The sequence below is a fragment of the Beta vulgaris genome, chromosome 5 (genome assembly GCF_026745355.1).
Source record: "Beta vulgaris subsp. vulgaris cultivar EL10 chromosome 5, EL10.2, whole genome shotgun sequence".
Lineage (NCBI taxonomy): Eukaryota > Viridiplantae > Streptophyta > Magnoliopsida > Caryophyllales > Amaranthaceae > Beta > Beta vulgaris.
In genome coordinates this window covers 28,727,617-28,748,353 of record NC_079206.1, presented here as the reverse complement: position 1 = coordinate 28,748,353, position 20,737 = coordinate 28,727,617, and the positions used below count along the sequence as shown (strand labels likewise).

The 20,737-nt window shown below is 34.8% G+C and overlaps 1 protein-coding gene across 1 annotated transcript in view; it reads right to left on the bottom strand.

The window, feature by feature from the left end:
- LOC104893380 (cationic amino acid transporter 4, vacuolar) overlaps positions 1-20,670 on the bottom strand; it is a 31,954-nt gene extending 11,284 nt beyond the window's left edge. The window contains exons 1-8 of the mRNA XM_010679478.4: positions 20,520-20,670; positions 19,037-19,238; positions 18,864-18,948; positions 18,362-18,496; positions 18,135-18,253; positions 17,947-18,043; positions 17,587-17,759; positions 17,416-17,482 (exon numbers count right to left, since the gene is read on the bottom strand). Of these exons, the coding sequence (XP_010677780.3) occupies positions 17,416-17,482; positions 17,587-17,759; positions 17,947-18,043; positions 18,135-18,253; positions 18,362-18,496; positions 18,864-18,948; positions 19,037-19,238; positions 20,520-20,670 (1,029 nt within the window). The remainder of the gene's footprint in view (positions 1-17,415; positions 17,483-17,586; positions 17,760-17,946; positions 18,044-18,134; positions 18,254-18,361; positions 18,497-18,863; positions 18,949-19,036; positions 19,239-20,519) is intronic.
- Between the last annotated feature and the right edge of the window lie 67 nt (positions 20,671-20,737).

Sequence of the window (20,737 nt, the reverse complement as noted above, 5' to 3'; positions counted from 1 at the left end):
ATTATTATTATTATTATTATTATTATTATTATCATTATTATTATTATTATTATTATTTAAATATATATCATTACTATTAAGTATTATAATTATTGTTGTTTCTATATACTCCCTCTGTTTTTTTTATCATTCCTACTATTCTGTGCGCGTCTTCCAATGCACGTTTTAAAACTTAAATATCTTTCATTATATATTAGCAAAAATTATAACGATTGAATATTAATAAAGTACTAATTGAGACGAATCAAACAAGACCCCACATGACTATTTCTTATAAATTGAGAACATTTGAGAAGATTCTCTCTATGCATGAATAGTGTCAAGATTCCAAGTGAGAAAGATAAAAAAAAATAGAGGGAGTATTATTTTGTTTATTATAGCTTTACTCATTATTATTACTATTATTATTAGGAGGAACATAGTTTAGGTCAAAGCACAAATAAACCCACTTTTTTTAGCCCATAAACCAATCAAATCGTGTCAAGACGGTTTATGATGTAATTTTCGCGGTCCAACCCAATCATTATTTTTATTACTAAATATTCTTATATTATTAAATCTAATTATTAAAATAGTAATATTAATTTACTTCTTAGATATTATTGTTATTATATATGATCATCAAGTATTAATATATTAATAAAAATAATATAAAATAATAATTATTAATTATTATTATTATCATTAATTATTATTATTATTAATTATTATTGTTATTAATGTATGATTATTAATATTATTTATTTATAACTATCATTTCAAAATATTCAAAATACTATTATTATTATTCAATATTATTACTTATCATTATAATTATTATTTAATATTCATATTATTATTGTTTAAAATATTATTTATATATTTATTACATTCAATTTAATTCTATTTAATTTAATTCAATTCAATTCAGTTCAGTTCCAATAAGTTCAGTTCAGCTCTAATAAGTTCAGTTCAGTTCAGTTCAGTTCAGCTGTTTTAGGCCGAAGAGAACATGCCCTTAGAACCATTCCTTCGGATTCTCATATATTCTCTCATTAAATTACATCTTTCTCTATTCTTAGCCCCCACGACGTCTCCAATTATATTCATGTCTTTGCCTCCAAACCATTGAAGTACAACAAAGTTTTTCACAAGTTAGGGGATAAAGGGGATCCCAACTTGCCTAAGATGAGAATCGGTCCCAACTTGCATAGGATGAGAATAGATCCCAATACCTCTTGTAACCGGAAGGAAAACTATAACTACTAGACTATCCCTCACTCTCAAATACACACACATATACAAACATATGCATGTGTATAATACACAAAGATAAAAAAAAACAGATACATTATGTACCCAAGAACACCATGTTAATAAACATGCATCATTCTCACTCCTCAACTTCCCTTCACCACCCCCATCCCCACCCACTATCACTTATTTTCTTCCCCTCTCCCCCCTTCTCCATTGCCAAAAATATCGGACGCAACCTCCTCTCCCTGTGTTGGGCATCACCATTCTCAAATCACAAACAAAATCCTAATTTGGAATTTTTTTTTATTCTTTGTTGATTATTAAGATACTATTTTTTTGACATCGAGAAAATTTGCATTAATTGAAAATTGGAGTAAAGCCTAATGCTAATACAACCAAACAAAAACAAACTAATAGTAGCAAGACCTTTATGAGCTCGTACATACTTTATGAAGAAAAAAACTAACTATTATGTGTCCAGTCTAAAAGCAGTTTGCCTTGAGCTATGACGGGTGAGGTTGGGTTATATGTAGATAAATAAATCTAATATGAGAGGGAGCCTATTGTGATACAAAACTCTAACGATCCTCAAAGAGAGACTGTCGCACTACAGCTAGTAGACCCCAGTGTCCATTAGGCACTAGATTTTGAATTGAAAACCTACTCTCATCTTAACCAACATTCGAGCTCATAAAGCAGCATAACCCCATGATTAACTTCAAGATCATTGGTTCTATTTAACAGGTTTCCTAGATCTTTCTTTGTCATAGGAAACCAAGAACCTTGCACTGTTCACCGATCACTACTAACGAACATCCAATTACACCAATACAAAAAAAAAGGCAAGGGATATTGGATCTACAAGAAACATACATTTCACAAACTAAAAAAACCAGCACTAGATTCATAACACCACACCCGGACCTAGAAAACTCAAACATAAACTGGTCAGGGAGAAGGGGAGACACGACGCCACCAGGGGAGGGGGGAGGGGGGACACGACGCCACCATGGAAAGAGGAAGGGAAACATGACACTATTAGGGGGAGAGGATATATGACACCAGAAGAGGAGGGGGAAGACTCGACACGCGGACGAACGCGACGTCGGGGAAGGAGGAGGAAACGATAATAAAGAAAAACGAACATGGAAGGGGGCAGGGGTTGACGAATAGGGGAGGGGATGACAACCGGGCAAGAGAAAACGGGGAACGGGAACAGGGGACGACGAACAGGGGGGATGGACGCGACTAACCTAAGGATGAAGAAGAGGACTGTTGTAGGCTCGGCCGCAACCCTACGGACACCAGCAAGCTTGTGGGGCGATGGTGTGTTTTTAGGGTCCTCTAGGATTTTGGTTTTTTGGGTGATTTTGAAAGAGAGTATTTTTCGAAAGTTATTTCTTGAACTCTAATTATACGCTAAACTAAAAAAAAGAAAAACGGACTAGTGAGAGTGTAACACATGTATATTACATATTTTATTATATAGCTAGGCAAAGCTACGCTCTAAGAATTTTTATTTACTTATTTCAAGCTCTCTCGAATGAGGATAATTTTAGACATAGGCGTAGTGATGGCCACTAGTGCGGGCTGAGCGGGTCGGGCCGTGGGCTGTAGTGGGCTGGGCTAAGATTTCACGGCCCAGGACCGGACCGTGAAATTCATGGGTTGGGTGGGCTGGTCCGCGGGCAGAAAAATCTTGGCCCACACCGGTTTGTTACCAGTTTTCACGGTTCGGGAAGCGGTTCTAGCGGTTCGTGGGTCTAGTGGGTTGGACCGAGCTGGTGGGCCAGCATAAGATTTTTTTTTCAAAATTATTTAATTATTGAAATTATTCATTATTGTTATATAAAATCTTTAAAATGAATAAAAATATATACAATTATTAGAATTAATGAATAATTTCATTATTTTAAAATGATTGAATTATAATATATGCAATTTTATTAAAATATATACAATTTGATTAAAATATACACAATTTTGGTTCAATAATAACTTGGATTGGGCTGGTCCGGTTCATGGGTTGGGCTGGACCGGTTTCGCGGTCCAGGGTGGGTGGTTTTAGTAGCGGGCATTAGTGGGCCGGGCTCAAGAAATCTGGCCCACGGCCCACCCACCAATTTCACGGTTCAAGCTGGGTTGGACTGGGCTTTTTGCGAGTCCGGCCCACACGGCCCACGAGGTGGGTTGGGTTGGATGGGCTGGATTGGCCCGCACTGTTGGCCATCTCTACATAGGCATAACAATGTGTGTAATGCACACACTGCAAATATTTTAAAAAAAGAATCACTATTAGAATTATGGTACCTATAGCTATCAACGACATTCGCTAAATTAAAGGTGATACCTCAAGCTCACTACAATATCAACTAAATCGCACAAAAGAAAACTAAAAATGAATTATGAAGCATTGTTTTAAATTTTGTAGATTACAAGATGTATAACCAATAATATAGGTAACTTATATCATATAATTTTTCTTATGGTTTATTAAGAACCAAACTCTAAATTTTGGTGTTTCATGTTCTCCCTCCCATAATCTTCTTCCTCTCCTCCGTTCGATATAAGATTTGATCTTGTTACTTGAAGCATATATATGCTAAATGTTAATTACTAAACGAAGTGATATTTAGTGTCATCATTTTAAAGTAAAGTATCAATGAATGAAAAATATAATTATATGTGGTATAAGTCGGCCTAAAAACTAGTATCTAGTATGCCTAGGTAATATAGCAATTCTATTTCAAGTACAAGAATATTAATAAATGCAAAATAAGATGAACAATACAAATATGTTATAAATATAGTACCATACTCACATTCCTACTATAATTCAAGATTTTTATAATATTAGTCGTGCTCTTATTATAAATTAACTATGGCTATACAATCTTGTGCACACATTAAAAGTAAAGAAAATGAAATATGTTATTGTTCATCTAATATTTAATAAATTTATTGGCTGTAGATCTTATTTTGAAGCATCTTAAGCACGTTCTAATAGTAATATTTTGAATTATGTAACAAAAGTTATACTCAATTTATACTCCATCCGTTCGATAATACTCTTTACACTTTCTTTTTTTACCTGTCCTAGAATACTCTTTACACTTCTATTTTGGGATATAACCCACTATTTATTTTGATCATTCTACCTTTTAACTATTGGCCCACACTCTCTCTCCTCCAAATAAAATAATCTCACTCGTATTACCTACCAACTCTAACTATAGCCCACATTCTCTCTCCTTAAAATAAAATAATGCTACTTTTACTAACTACTAACTTCTATCACATCTACTTTTCAATAAAATAGCAATTGATAACCAAACAAAAACTTATTATCTAAAACTACGTGTCTTGATAAGTGTCAATAGTATTCTGGGACGGAGGGAGTAGATTATAATATTCATATATTGTTTATTCAAAATCATATAATTATCATTACTAAAAACTGCTATAATTTCAAATGCTCATCCCTTTTTAAGGAGGGAAAGTTGAAATCGTGTACAAGTTGCAAGTAGGGGAAGAATTGGATCCCTCTAGTAATAGGTGAAACTTGAATCCAGGATCTCTAAAATAAAAGGTTATAAGAACACCACTATGCAATCACCTGTTGCTCAAACTAGAGGTTGTGTTGTTTTCCATTTCTAACATTCTTATACTTGAAATGAATTGCTATATTATTTCTCTCTTTTACGCGAGGAGTCCCTTGGGACATCCAGTATGTAGGGTAAAAGGCTCTAATATATAACCTTCTCGAAACACCATTTTACCAAAATCTCGAGTCGCTCTTCCTTCAAAAATAAAATCTCTGGTTGTTCTTGTTTCACAACGTCTAAGATGATAATCTGAAGGTACAATTCCTCTACTACAAAAGAGACGAACTTATCGAGGTAACAAAGTGAAGAAAGAAGTTTTCAGCAAAAAAAAAAAAAAAATGGTGTTGAATGTTTAAGACAATAACTTGATGGTACACTTCCTCTACTTAGCAAACAGACAAACTGATCAAGGCAACAAAGTGAAGTGATCGGAGCAATAAATTGAACATGGAAGTTCCAATCCCAACAGAAAAAAAAGTACTGGAAAAAGATATAAATTTTGTTTAGAAGTTCAAGGCAACACAGTGAACTGAACGGAGCAATAAAGTGAACATGGAAGTTCCCAACAGGAGAAAAAGTACTGAAAAAAGATAAATTTTGTTAAAAAAATTCATCTAGAAAAATCTATCTTAGGTTAACTTCAAATGTCCTGGAAAAATATACCTAAGGATAAGCCTAGAAAAAACTAGAGCAACATAGTAACTGAAACCAAGTCGGTAGAAACCAACATTCACATGCTATAAATACTAGTTGTAACTGATGCTTGCAAGAGATATGAAGAAACCAATTGTAAATCAAATAATCATTCCTAAGTTTCTTCTCCACTAATATCATAAATCAAGCCTTTCACATAAAATAAAATCATCCACTACAACTTCTGGTAAAAAATTCCATCAATGGTATCGGAGCCGAAAATTCCCAAAGCCTCACTACTTTAACCAAAACACATTTAATCCAAATGCAACATAAATCGTAATGATACTCAACAATCCAACTTTCCCAATTTTAATTTTTGGGGGTGAATAAATTATAATTTCTGAAAAATTAAGATGAAGACAATGTTGAGGTCATATGATATATAGAGATATGCTATCAATGGATATACTTGGTATGAGGATGAAAATAATTTAACCGAAGCACAAAAGAAGCAACTCGAGGAAGATTGAAAGAAGGATGCTAAGGCATTGTATCTTATACAATGTGGTTAATGCTACAATATTTCTAAAAATATTGAGAGCCAACGCGGCGAAAGAGACTTGGGAGATCCTGCAACAAGAATTTCAAGAGGTAGCAAGGTCAGAAGTATAAACCTTCAATCTTAAGAATAGAATTTGAAAACTTAAAATATGAAAGAAGGGAAATTAATGAAAGATAATTTTTCAAAGGTAATAGAAATTGTGAATCAAATGAAATCATAAGGAGAAGAAATTTCAGAGGAAGTAATTGTAATAAAGATTTTAGGAATTTTAACGGGTAAACATGATAATATTTTTGCTATTATTGGAGAGACAAAAGATATATCAAAAATTACCGTGGAGCAACTTATGGGATCTTTGGAGTCCCATGAACAAAGGAAAAACCGACATATTAATGAGTAGGTAGTTGCAACTGCACTTCGGCAAAAATTAAGAAGATGGCCAAGAAGAATGATGAGGATGAAGAAGAAAAAAAATCATCCAAAGGCATGAATTAAAAACTTTCCTGCAATATTTGAAAAAAGACTAGTCATGATACTGCAAACTGTTGGGATTAAGGGAAGCCACAATGTTGGCAGGGCCAGAAGTTCGGTCATGTAGGAAAGAATTAAAGAACCAAGAAAAACAATGAAATTGCCAATTTTGGCAAAGAAAATAAAGGAGACTTTATTTTGAAGTTTGCTAATGACAAGAGCATTAGCAGGGAAGGCTGGTGACATAAGCACCAACAAAAAAAAATTGTAGATTTTTCTTTTGGGAAATGGTTGGTGATACGACCATCAGTAAGATGGTTGGTAACATGAGTGCCAACGAGAAGATCAGAGAAATTGGGAAGTCATATTGACAAGATGAAGGCTGGTAACATGAGTCCCAACATGGGAACTCAAAAGCACATCACATAACCTCTGGTGGTTAGTGACCAGTACATCAATAATATTTTCCTTTGAAGAATTTTGGAGTACAAGATTTTTCAGATTAAGGGGGAGTGTTAAAAAGTTAATCTAGAAAAATCTAACTTAAGTCAACTTTAAATATCCTTGAAAAATCTACCTAAGGATAGGCCTAGACAAAACTAGAGCAATGTAAGTAAAAGCAAGTCGGTAGAAACCCAAATCACATGCTATATATAAATACTAGTTGTAAGTGATGCTTGCAAGAGATATGAAGAAACAAACTGTAAGCCAACTACTCATTCCTAAATTTCTTATCCACTAATATTATACATCAAGCATCTCACATGAAATAAAATCACCCACTATAACTTCCGTAAAACATTTTTCCATCAAATTTTGTGTACTTAAGTCTTGTTAAAATATGCTAAGTGTCGTCCCTACAAATTCGCAACACTCATCTAACCTCTATTCGAGCAGGTATACTGATGAATTTCGAAGATGCATTAAATATAGTATTCTAAAATTTTCATGAAATATACAAATTTAAGTAAATGTATTGAGGATGTATATTCAATCCCATGATAGTAATCAAGGCACTAGGTCCAAGTCCATGTTAGTAATCAAGGGCCTAGGCCACTGCTGTATGTTTCCAGCTTTCTAGAAATTAAGCTTCCTTGTCTTTTCCTAGGTAATAATTAGTTGTCCAATGAATATCATCATTCTCTATAGGATTGGTAGGAACATTGAAGGATCTCTAATATAAAAGTAAGGTGGCCGATTTTTGTAGTTATTTGAGCTGAATGAAAAAGAAAACAGTTGGGTTGGTGACTATCCCATTGTGCAGGAACATAGACTGAAAATATTATTCATGTTGTAAAAGTCATCATGGTATCAGAGCCTGAGGATCATCGTTCAGCACTACACACTCAGTAAGTTCTTTTCTCTTGTTTCTCTTTCTAAAGGTTCAATCTTTAAGTAGTATATGAAACTGAATCATGACATAAATTGATAAAAATTCAAAAATGACCTTAGATGCCATCGACCCTCTTTATTTACATCCATCAGATGGAAATAATTCCTTGCACATAGAAAAACTAGAAGGAGCTAGCAGACAACTATAGGTCATGGAAGAGATCCATGAAGATTGCCTTACTCTAAGAGAAAATTGGGGTTTGTAACTGGTAAATTGGTTAGAGATAAAGAAGATACAATTAAGGAAGAACATTCCGACACTTGCAACAGTATGACAATGTCCTAGATAATTGGCAGTGTCTCATAATACAAAAAGAAATATGTAATGTTTGTTAACATATCTAAGGTACAGTTCTGCAAATAACAGGGTTGACCATAATTTGGACCGGACCAGACTGGAGATTCCGGTTCGATCTCCAGTCCACAAAAAAAACCATATTGCGAGTTTTCGGTCCGGCCCAAACCCGAAAAATTTCGGTGCAGATCGGTTGGACCGAATTTTATATTATTTTAATAAAAAAAGTATATATTTTTTAAAAAAAAAAGCTTAAAAAGTTAGAAAGTTACTCCCTCCGTCCCAGAATACTCTTTACACTTTTCTTTTTTAACTGTCACATAATACTCTTTACACTTCTATTTTGGAATATGACCCACTATTATTTTAATCATTCTATCTTAACTATTGGCCCACATTTTCTCTCCTCCAAATAAAATAATACCACTCTTATTACCTACCAACTCTAACCATGACCCACATTTTATCTCCTTAATTAAAATAAAATAATGCTACTTTTACTAACTATTAACTCATATCACATCTACTTTTCAATAAAATAACAATTGCTAACAAAACAACAACTTATCATTTAAAATTACGTGCCTTGATATGTGTCAAGAGTATTCTGGGACGGAGGGAGTAAAAATTAAAAAACCTATTATTTAATACTTTACGATTATTGCTATTAAAATTATTACTCCCTTCGTCCCAGAATACTCTTTACACTTTCCTTTTTTATATGTCCCAAAATACTCTTTACACTTCTATTATGGGATATGATCCACTATTATTTTAATCATTCTACCTTTTAACTATTGGCCCAATCTCTCTCTCTCTCCTCCAAATAAAATATATCATTCTTATTACCTACCAACTCTAATCATGGCCCAGATTCTATCTCCTTAAAATAAAATAATACTACTTTACTAACTACTAACTCATATCACATCTATTTTTCAATAAAATAACAATTGATAACCAAACAACAACTTATCATCTAAAATTACGTGTCTTGATAAGTGGCAAGAGTTTTTTCGTGCGGAGGGATTAAATTTTAATATATCTAATTTATAAATATATTAAAATAAAATAAAAAAGATATTTTTCAAAAAAAAATATTCCGATTCAGCAGGTCCCAAATCAGACTAGACCGGAAAAATTCCGGTTTGATCCCGCGGTCCAAAAAAATGTCCGATTTCGATCCAGCCGGTTCCGTTCCACTCTGGTCCGGGTCCTTGACTGGTGCACACCCCTAAATGCATCTGTTGTAATGTGGAAACAACTAAAACAACGTTTATGTCTTACAAATATAATGGGTCAAGAAAATACAAGTTAAATAAGGACTTGTATAAGACCAGGCAACTTAGAATGTCCATAAGTGAGTATTACACTATGTTGATAGCATTGTGGGAAGAGTTTGTGTGTTTCAACACCTTGCATGCTTTAACAAGCACAAGTCCATAAATTAATGATTTTGTTACTTCTTTGACAATGCAGAAGAAATGAAATTGTTTTGATTTCTAAATGGAAACAATGATGGGTATGGACCTTTAAGAAGTCAGATGCTTATGAGTACTACTCTTTCTATTGTGGAGGAGGCATATGGATCCCTACAACAAGAAGAAACTCAGAAAAAGGTACTGAGTCAGATAAAGGAAGAAAATGAACCTTTAGCTATGTTTATCAACAGGAAAGAAGGAGGATGTAAAAAATGTGGAAAACAAAATCACACTACAGATAATTGTTGATTCAATATTAGGTTTCCTTATAAGCAATCCAAGTTCAAGAAACAATACAGATGCAAAGGAAAATACATAACAGTGCAGAGCATTGGAAAATGGATTAAGAATAATGGTGGTGGAAACTTCAAACTTGCTGCTCAAGTGCAAGGACAAAGTAAGTGTGAGTTTAGTACTGCAGGATCTACAACGTAACTATTAGTGCACATCAGCTAGAAGGAAATTGTTACCTACACCTTCCAAAGGAGGTGACACTAATGAAGAAATGGAGGAAGGCTATGTTGGCATGGTGACATGCTTCTTTATAGATTCTGTGAAGGATGACAGGATAATAGACTCTAGTGCCTCTAACCACATGTATGGTAGGATTGAAATTATAAAAAATGTGAGGGAAAGCATAAACAACCATCAAATCAACCCACCAACATGTCAAACCTCCAATATCACGCACATTGGAGATGGAAAACTCAAGAATGATCTTACATTGAAAGAGGTGTTGTGTGTGCCTGCTTTCAAACATAATATTATATATCTGTAAATAAGCTTGCCCAAGACCTTAACTACAAGGCGCACTTTTATGGAAACTATTGCATAATTGGAGATTATAAAAGCAAAAGTGTGAAAGGCATAGGGAGAGCATTAGATGGATTGTAATATTTTATGAATGAGCTTGTGCATATCACTATGTCACAGCTTCGGAGTGTAAACAACACAACAAGCATGATTTAAGAAATACCAAGAAAATGCTACCCATGTTGGCACCTATAATGAGATACGTAATACAATGAGAGATGTGCAAATATTGTTTGAGTCCACCTTGTGGCATCACAGGCTGGGGCATTCCCCAATAGGAAGATCGTGAAATTAAAGGGTGTGATGAAGTTTGCATCACCTATCCCTTAGCAAAGTTCACTAAACTATCCTACACAGAAAGTGAATTAAGAGCTAAGTCACCTTTTGAATTGGTTCACATTGACATATGGGGACCTTACAAGATGGAAACTAAGGGCAAATACAGGTTTTTATTGACAATGGTGGATGATAATACTAGAGTGACATGGATGATGCACCTACTCAAATTAAAATCTGATGTTTATGAAGCTACAAAGTCATTTGTTCATATGGCTGGAACTCGGTTTGAAGGAAAAGTGAAGATTATCAAATCACATAATGCATTGGAATTTGATGATAAAAAATTTAAACCATTTTTCTCTCAACTAGGAATTATACATCAAACCTCTTCTGTTGAGAGACCTCCACAAAATGAAATGGTTGAGAGAAAACATAGAAATATCTTAGAGATGGGTAGAGCAATGAGATTTAAGGTGGGTTTCCCTTGCAATTTTAAGGAGAGTATATATTGACTGTTGTGCATGTGATCAACAGATTGCCAATCCCTATACTATAAAACAATAGTCCATATGAAGCTCTTTATCATGTGAAGCCAAACAACAACCACCTGAAGGTGTTAAGGTGCTTAGCCATGGCAAGCAATAATCCTGCTCATGTGAAAGTCAAGTTTGTTGCAAGAGGGGTGCCTTGCATCTTTATAGAGTACCCATAAAACCAACAAGGTTATAAATTATATAATCTTCTCACTCACTCAACATTTGTGTCAAGAGATGTAAAATTTCATGAATCTATTTATCCTTATCATGTCTTTAACTCTATGTCATCTACATGAGCCACTTCTCAAACGACATCTCAACATCAATATTGTTATGTTAATGATATCAACACAGGTGACTTAACTAATAATGACACTGATCCATCTCAACAAGACACATTGGATCAACCTTTACCTCTAAACACAACCCTAAACGAAGCACCACAAATTGACACCACCACCCAAACTCCATAAAATCTACCTACTACATCACCTAGAAGATCAATTAGAGTTCACAAGACACTTGTGTTGCACTTAGATTACCACCTAGTAAACCTAACCACTTCTCATAGCAATCTTGCCATCAAGGCTGAACCAATAAACAAACTTACTATAAACCGTGTGAGCAAAGAATTTACCTACTTTCTTACTCACCTTACAAAAACCAATGATCCAACACACTTCAAAGAAGCAGTAGCTCACTCGTACTAGATCAAGGCTATGAATGAGAAGTTAGATTCATTGAAAGACAATCACACATGGGAAATATGTGAGCTTGCAGAAGGAAAGAAAGCCATAGGGTGCAAGTGGCTTTACAAAACAAAATATAAAGCAAATGAAAGCATTGAGAGGTATGAGTCTAGACTGGTGATCATGGGGAACAAACAGATATATGGAGTAGATTATGAAGAAATATTTGCATATGTGGCAAAGCTCGCCAGTGTGAGATCCATTTTAGCTGTTGCATCTCTAAAAGACTGACCCGTACATCAAATGGATGTAAAAAAATGTCTTTCTTCATGGAGAACTTGAAGAAAATGTGTATATGAAACTGGCACTTGGGTACCATGGAAATAGATGCAAGATATAAGCAAGAGATAAACTGAACACACATCTCCAAATAAGGTGTGTAAGCTCATCAAGTCCTTGTATGGACTTAAATAAGCATTTAGGCAATGGTTTGCCAAGCTCAGTTGTGCATTGAAGGAATTTGGGTTCAAGCAATCTAAATGATTATTCCTTGCTCACTAAAGCATTGCTAGTGTATGTTGATGATTTAGTTCTTGCAAGCAACAATACATAATACATCACTAAAACCAAACATTTTCTTAGCTCCCAAGTTCACATGACGGACATGGGGAGATGAGATACTTTATTGGTATCGAAGTTGATAGATCCAAGGTAGGTATATTTCTCAGTTAAAAGAAATACAACTCAGACATTCTTGAAGAATATGGCATGAAGGAATATAGAGGGCTCAGGCTGCTTATGGATAGCCATGCTAAATTGTCTGCTACATCAGGGGAACCTCTTGCTCAATCTGATGTATATTAAAAACTTGTTGGTAAGCTTGTATAATTAACCATAACAAAGGCCTGATCTAGCTTATATTATGCATGTACTCAGTTAATTCATGCACAGTCCTACAAGTGTTCATCTCCAAGCTGCAGAGAGCCTTGAGATATCTCTCCACTAATTTGGATCAAGGGATACTCTTGGCCTCTAGTTCTACTGCACACCTCACAACCTATTGTGATAGTAACTAGGCTGGTTCAGCAGCCACAAGGAGGTCTACATCAGGCTTTTGTAAACTCTTGGGTGACCCACCCATCTCTTGGAAGGGAAAAAGGCAGTCTGTTTGTAATAGCCCTGTTTTTAAGAACCTTTATTTAAAAGCTAAAAGTGGATAAGACCATCATTCTTAATGGTTAAGAAAGCTTGTGGATAAGCATTACCATTCTTAATGGTTAAGAAAGCTTGTGGATAAGCTTATCATTCTTAATGGTTAAGAAAGCTTGTGGATAAGCATCATCATTCTTAATGGTTAAGAAAGCTTGTGGATAAGCATCATCATTCTTAATGGTTAAGAAAGCTTGTGGATAAGCATCATCATTCTTAATGGTTAAGAAAGCTTGTGGATAAGCATCATCATTCTTATGGTTAAGAAAGCTTGTGGATAAGCATCATCATTCTTAATGGTTAAGAAAGGTCAAAGAGGATAAGAACCATCATTCTTATTGGCTAAAAGGCTTTGGAAACCAATAGATAAGTGAGAAAGTCCTTGAGAGCCTTAAACATTAAGATTATGAAAATCGTTTGGAGATTGTTTTATCGGGTAGCGATGAACTTCCAGTTAAAGAGCCATTTGGGATTGAATCCGAGCTCAGAACCCAACCAAACTTGATATATGACATGCTTGGGATGTCTTAAGGTTAAAATGGTCATTTATCCCCAAGAATTACGTGGCTCAATAGGGTAAATTGCTTACATAGTAAAACCTGGCCAGCTGAAATTACAGCTCAGACCTATCCTCAAAGAAAGCTGCTTAACAGCTACTCAAGTGTCGATCTCTCAAAGAACTTTTTATGCATGAAAGCCAACACCTTAGGCTAACACCTCAAGCAAGAATCACCCAAAAACTCCAAGAAACCGACCTTGCCCAGAAGAGGTTTCCCTCCCCTGGGGTACCGCCAGAACAGACTATAAAACTGTTCTGGATTTTCGTCTCTTTTCTCTTATTTCTTCCTCTTGGACACCCACTTTTCTTTACATAGAACTCTTCTAACATCCATACAAAGTAGTTCAAGCTTTGTTCCAATCTTTAGACCTTAAACTCATATAGAAAACCTTGCTGAAAGATCACATAAGTTGCTGTAAGTTCAACAGTTTACACCTCTTGTATTTAAGCTTAGTTTTTCATATCTATAAGCTTGTTGAAACTAATCTTTAGCATTTTATACATTCAGGGGAAGCTGTAGGAGTAGTTAACCAAGTGGATTAAGGAATTTCGTGGCTTTAAGCATCCTTAGTTAAGGTACACACTTAGTTTGGTTTTACCCTAGAGATTTCCATACCTATAGTTAGGTGATTGTTTCTTTCTAGTGTAAAGCATGTATGAATTTACTTATGATGTGTATTTTATTATGTGTATATTGAGTATATTACATGAGTATAACATGCTAAGGTTCATTAGAGATGTTTCATTTGACCTAAACAACACTTATACACTAAGTATTACGATTATGTTCTTAATGGAATGTGTTTAGTACATGGACTTGTGGAGTAATTATGATGATTAAGTGGAGTTGTATGTATTTGTTGTTTGAGTTGTTGTGGTGGTTGTGGTGAAGTTGTTGTGGAGTTGCATTGTTGTTGTTGCTCTGTTGTAGTAGTGTTGTTGGGTTATTGTTGTTCTGTCATTGTGGTTGTGGTGGAGTTGCTGTGAAGCTGTTGCCTATTGTTGTTGTTGTATCGTTCTTATTGGATAGTCGTTGTTGATGATGCGAGGGAAGTCCTAATCTTAGAATTGGGAAACTGTTATAATTATTGTAGTTGGAGTTGATATGTATGAAGTCGAGTTATGAGTTATGGGAATGACTTCATTAATTTCTATTTGCGGGATTCAGTTTTATTAGCATAATGGTTGCGTTAGAAGAAGATAATTAGAATAGTTAAGATTGGTTGTTGATTATTGTTATTGTTATGAGGTGATTATTGGAGGATGATTTTGGAATGGAGTATCATTCGAATTATGAAGGAGATTATAATGTTGGAATTGATATATTGGTTAAGGATTTGAGTGCAACATAGAAATCAGTTTATTGAGGTTTATTTACGAGTCGAGCTAGCTTTATATTCTCAATATAATTGTTGGTAGCACAATTAGGTGCTTGATTTAGGTACAGTTGTGAGTTATGTTTAGTTTGTTTAGTTATATAATTTGGAATTATGATTATGAATTGGGATGCAAGTCGATGTAGCTAATATCATCGAAGTTATAGATATTAATTAAGGATTAAGGAAATTAGAATGTTAAAGGTTGATAATTTGTGAATTGGGAATTAGTTTAAGTTTGGTTATTGATTATTGATGTTATCGTGAGATGGTTTTGGAGAATGGCTATGTAGACGTATAAATTCAAGATGATATGGGAAATCAAGTTATGATATTGGAGGTTTCGTATAATTTTATAGAGTTGAGGTAACCTTTGGGTTCAGCAAAATATATTTAAATCCCCGTGGGCGTTATATTGAATTTTGGATATCATATATCGTTTGTGGTAATGGCCATGATTATAGATACATCTCTTTGAGTTAGTTGTGAATTGCTATTGGATTGTTATAAAAGTATCATTTTGTTCAATTATCGAAATCGTTCGAAAATACTATATTTCTCAAAATATGATTTGGTATGATAATGAGGAAATGATTCAGATATGAGTTAAGACCAGATAAGGTCGAATATGGTGTTATGTTATGAGTATTGAGGATTCAAGTATGAATCATTAAATATCTTATTTTATAAATATGAAAGTGAGGCATGAATAGGCACCCCGAGTTAGGGCGGGTAGAGTCCCTAGCTGTTGCCTTCCAGGAGGGGCGAATTCCTGGCGTTATAGGACATGTCCGGGTAAGTCTTGCAAGCATAACAATAAAAGGCTGGGTGACGACCCTCACTAGTTTGGAGACAGCTGGTACTGCGTGGTACCCCTCTCCACTCGCGTTCATGCCAAACGATCTGATTTTGTGAAAATATATCAACTAAGTTGAGTGTGATTATCTGTTACTATAACTATGTGTTAGTTTTCAAAATACACCTAAACTTGTATTTTCTATTACACAGTGTGTACTCAGCTTTGCTGATGGTGTTGTCATTTCTGTGGCCTGTCACTTGGTGGGTGGCAGAGTCAAACATTGTTGCAGGTTTGGTGTTGTGAGCTCAGGATTCTGAAGTGAAGCAAGATAAAGATGTCGTCGTAGCTTATGGATTGAGTTTGTATTTTAGATAGTCAATTAAGGAATAGTTTCTGATATATTTCGTTGTATACAATATTTGGGAATATTAGTCGAGATATCGTGTAATTGAAGTCTTATATAAAGGATTTTGTTTTGTGGGCCAATAACCCACAAGTCCAGGATCGTTTTCTAGGTTATGTTTCCGTTGCGAGTAAATGTTTAATTCGAGGCTTATTAAGCATTGATTGTGATTAGTGAATCTTAAGTGTATTTACCTAGCAGCTCGGGAATACGGGCTGTTACACTGTTGTTGCAAGGTCCGCTACTGAGGCTGAATACAGGTCAATGACATTGACTGTATGTGGATTTCTTGGGCTCAAGCAGGTGCTGAATGACCTTGGAGTGAAGTCTCTTGTTCCAACTACTCTTCTTTGATACAACCAAACAACAATTGTTATAGTTGCTAATCTATTACATCACGAGAAAAAAAAAGCATGTAGAAATATACTACCACTTCATTCGGGAAAAAGTGAGTGATCGTGTCATTTATCTTGCTCATGTCCAATCTTCTGAACAACTCGCTGATGTGCTTACTAAGATCCTACCTACTTCTCAACATACAACAATTCTAAACAAGCCGAGAGTTTGTGCACTCCACTCTCTCTCGGCTTAAGGGGGAGTATTGAGGATGTATATTCAAGGTCGTGTTAGTAATCAAGGCACTAGGCCCAAGTCCATGTTAGTAATCAAGGCACTAGGCCCCTGTTATATGTTTCCAACTTTCTAGGAAACTTCCTTATATTTTCCTATGTAATGATTAGTTGTCCAATAAATGACATCATTTTCTATAGGGTTGGTAGGAACATCCTAGGATCTCTAATATAAAAGTATGGTGCGTCGCTTTTTGTAATTTGAGCTGAATGAAATAGAAAACATCTGGGTTGGTGACTATCCCTTTGTGCATGAACATATACAGAAAATATTATTCATGTTGTGGAAGTCAACAAACTATGGGAGTAAAATTACTCTTGTCATGCACTTAGCTTTAGAGGAGATTTCGGATTGTTCTTTACTCCTACAACAAGATGAGAGCAAGATTTGTAATAAATTGAAATATGTTAAAATCAAAGACTTAAGTTAGCCACCAATATGTACCTGAGGAAGAAGTGACCCCATCAAAGCTGCAAGCAGAGCCATAACTGCTCCAGTTGTTGTGACTAACCTGCGCTTAACAACGTTAATGAAAGAGCCGGGTGAATCTCCTACTGTTTGGTGTTAACAAGTACCAATTAAATGTCATAGACGACAAAGGGATATAGAACTTACGCTGCCCATTCTACCCCATACTCCGAGAAAGCTGATGAAATTGGGGTGTCCTTATCCAAATCATAATAAGGAACTAACCCAACTACAACAAAAGAAAGAAGCATATAGAGTATACAACTCAGAGATAACGAGATCCCTACTCCCAAGGGTAAGTCTTTCTTAGGATTTTTAACCTGTTACAACATGAAGTCAAAAACATAATATGAAATTTTAGTCAATCTAAACATGAAGCATTAAAAAATATATACAAGGATAAGCTTAGTAGAGGATGGTGCAATATGATTATGCTTTTTATCATTTATTAACATCTTCTACAAACTATAACATCCAATACAACAACTAAGTAGGAGTTGGATATACCTCCTCAGCAGTGGCGGTAACTGAATCAAAACCAATATACGAAAAGAATACAGTTGCAGACCCACCAAGCACTCCATTGACACCAAAAGGTATGTATCTAACAAGAACAAATGACTCAAATTTAATGACTGGTTTCTTACATAACTGTAGAATTTTTTATAAAAATAAAAATAAAGGAAGCCACTTACCCTCTAGGAAGTTCATATCCAACCCATCCACTCTTGGAGGCAAGATAGCCACTAGCGACAATTACCAAAATCAGAGCACAAACATTTATAGATGTAACAATTGTCTGAACGCGTGAACTCTGAAACAAAAGAGCATTTTCAATAAATGAAATAATTAACCTCACATATGGGTGAGTAGGTGACCCTTTAGTAGAACATATATATGCTACTGAATTTGTTGTACTTACTTCCTTGATTCCAGTGCACATGATTACCGTGCCTATGATGACCAAGGCTGCGGCACAGGGGTCAACTACAATGTTGTATACAGTATGACGAGTAAGAAATGCCGGTAGACTGCCCTCTCCCCCAAAATATAAGGCCTAAACATAGAGGAGAAGGTGGTATGAGAAACTGGTTATATAATTACTAATTTGATCACCCGTTATGTAGGAGATAAGCCAATGAAGCTTAAATTACTTAGAAAGCATAATTTCTACCGTTCCAACATTGAACAAAGATTTAAAACAAAGTCCCTGCTCGATCTTGCACCAAAATATTAGCAAAAATGGCAAATGATAGCATCATTAGCAAGCTCTAGCACCTTCTAATATGACTGTGGCTATCCCATATACCACTGTGACTTACAATCTAGTTTCTTACTATCCAAAAGGTAAAGATAAATGGTTGTGAAACAATACATATATATTCACATAATTTTAATGTAAAGATAGAGAAACAATGCAGTACCAGGTTTGGGGTAACACCACGAGCAACAACTGAAGCACCAATGGCATACTCCAGTATTAGAGCCCAGCCAATTATCCAAGCAACACTGCGATATTAATTAGAAGGGATCATTAACAAGCTAACAACTAAAGCATCTCAGAGCTTATCACTAATACTAGACAAGTAATGCTTACGCTTCCCCAAGGCATATGTATGAATAATGGTAAGCACTTCCAGCTGAAGGGCAACGACAAGAAAGCTCTGCGTAGCATAATGCAGACAATGCAGCCGCGATACCAGCTATCAAGAAAGCAAGAGGAAGGGCAGGTCCTGTCTGTTCTCTTGCAACAGTCCCAATGAGGATGTATACCCCTGCACCAATTGTGGTTCCAACACCTGTAGCACAAACAAATTACTTTATGTCAGCATTCAAATACATGAGACAACTCACAATCTCTAGTTGTTACCACATGGGAGAGACGCGACATAACCAAGAAATAAGGAAGAAAAAAGCAGTTAGAGTTCATTGGACACTGAATAAGCATCCAATTCTCATAGATTAAAAGACATCTTAGTTTGTGGTAAGGCAAGGCAAGCCTAGACGTAAGGAACCCTATACCGTAAAAACATGGATGTTTCCACTTGACCATTGTTCTTCAAGATCATTTGTGTTGTCCACAAAGTCGACTCAACAAGTTCAGCTTGCCTAAACCTTAACCACTAATGAAATCTCTAATTTCCACAAAACAACCAACAAAGAGTGAGCTATGCAAAAAATATAGGTGATACAGTCTGATTGATAAACAACCAACAAACACAAATTATAGGGAAAAACCTAGATAATATGAATAAAAAACTAAAGAAAGTCATAAAATATAATATAAGTATATATGCTTGTCGAATTAATCATTATATCTCATGGACCAGTATATACCTTTGTAAAAAATAAATAATAAAGATGAAGTGTATCTTATAAACTTAAATACTTAGGCTCATTTTCCTATTTCTCTCAAGATCTTGTTTTTCTATTATCCTAAAACTCTGGGATTTATCTTATTGATTCCCCCAAACTCTTGTTAGTTTAAATCAACTCCCCGTTCTTATTCCAATATTACAATACAAAAAAGTTATCAGTGTTCTTGTCCACTTGAATAGACGATATGGATTCAATATCATAATTCATAGTTCAGGTTTATTGCCTTTATTGTTTGAGATGACTTTATGTCATTAAAAAATATAAAATTCTATTATTTAGAGGTAATTTTATCAAATGTGAGATTTTTTATTGTTAGTACATCTAAAAGATGAACTAGATGGCTCTATTTCATTGGAAAAAATTTCAATTCATCTTCAAGATGTAGGAAAGTATAAATAAAGTGGCATTATACCAATGTGATTTTCCTTTCCCAAAGTATAAAAGAATTGATTTTATGTAATATACTTGGATATATAAAGTCTTATAATCTAAATATGAAGTAATAATGTTTAATATAGAATTAAAGCTTTTGAGATAAACTCATATGCCCATCATCCCATTGTGTTTCAACCATTGATGCATGTCATACATTATGCATTTATTTACAGTAATATGAAATGACATTAACATCTAAGCACATGCAAATATTTATCGATTACTTATGATGACAAAAACAAGAGATTAAGACAAAAGTGATATACCGATTCCAACAAGATCAATAAGATTTAATCTCTTGGCTAATTGTTGATCACCATGATTAATGTTGAGATTATGAGAGTCAACTTGCTTTCTCCTTCTCAAATCATTGAAACCCGTTAATAATTGTCCTCCATAATTCCTCACCACATGCATCAAAACCATTTCTCAATAAAATCTCAAATTTTCTTGGGTATTATCATTCACAGATGTTTAACTCAAA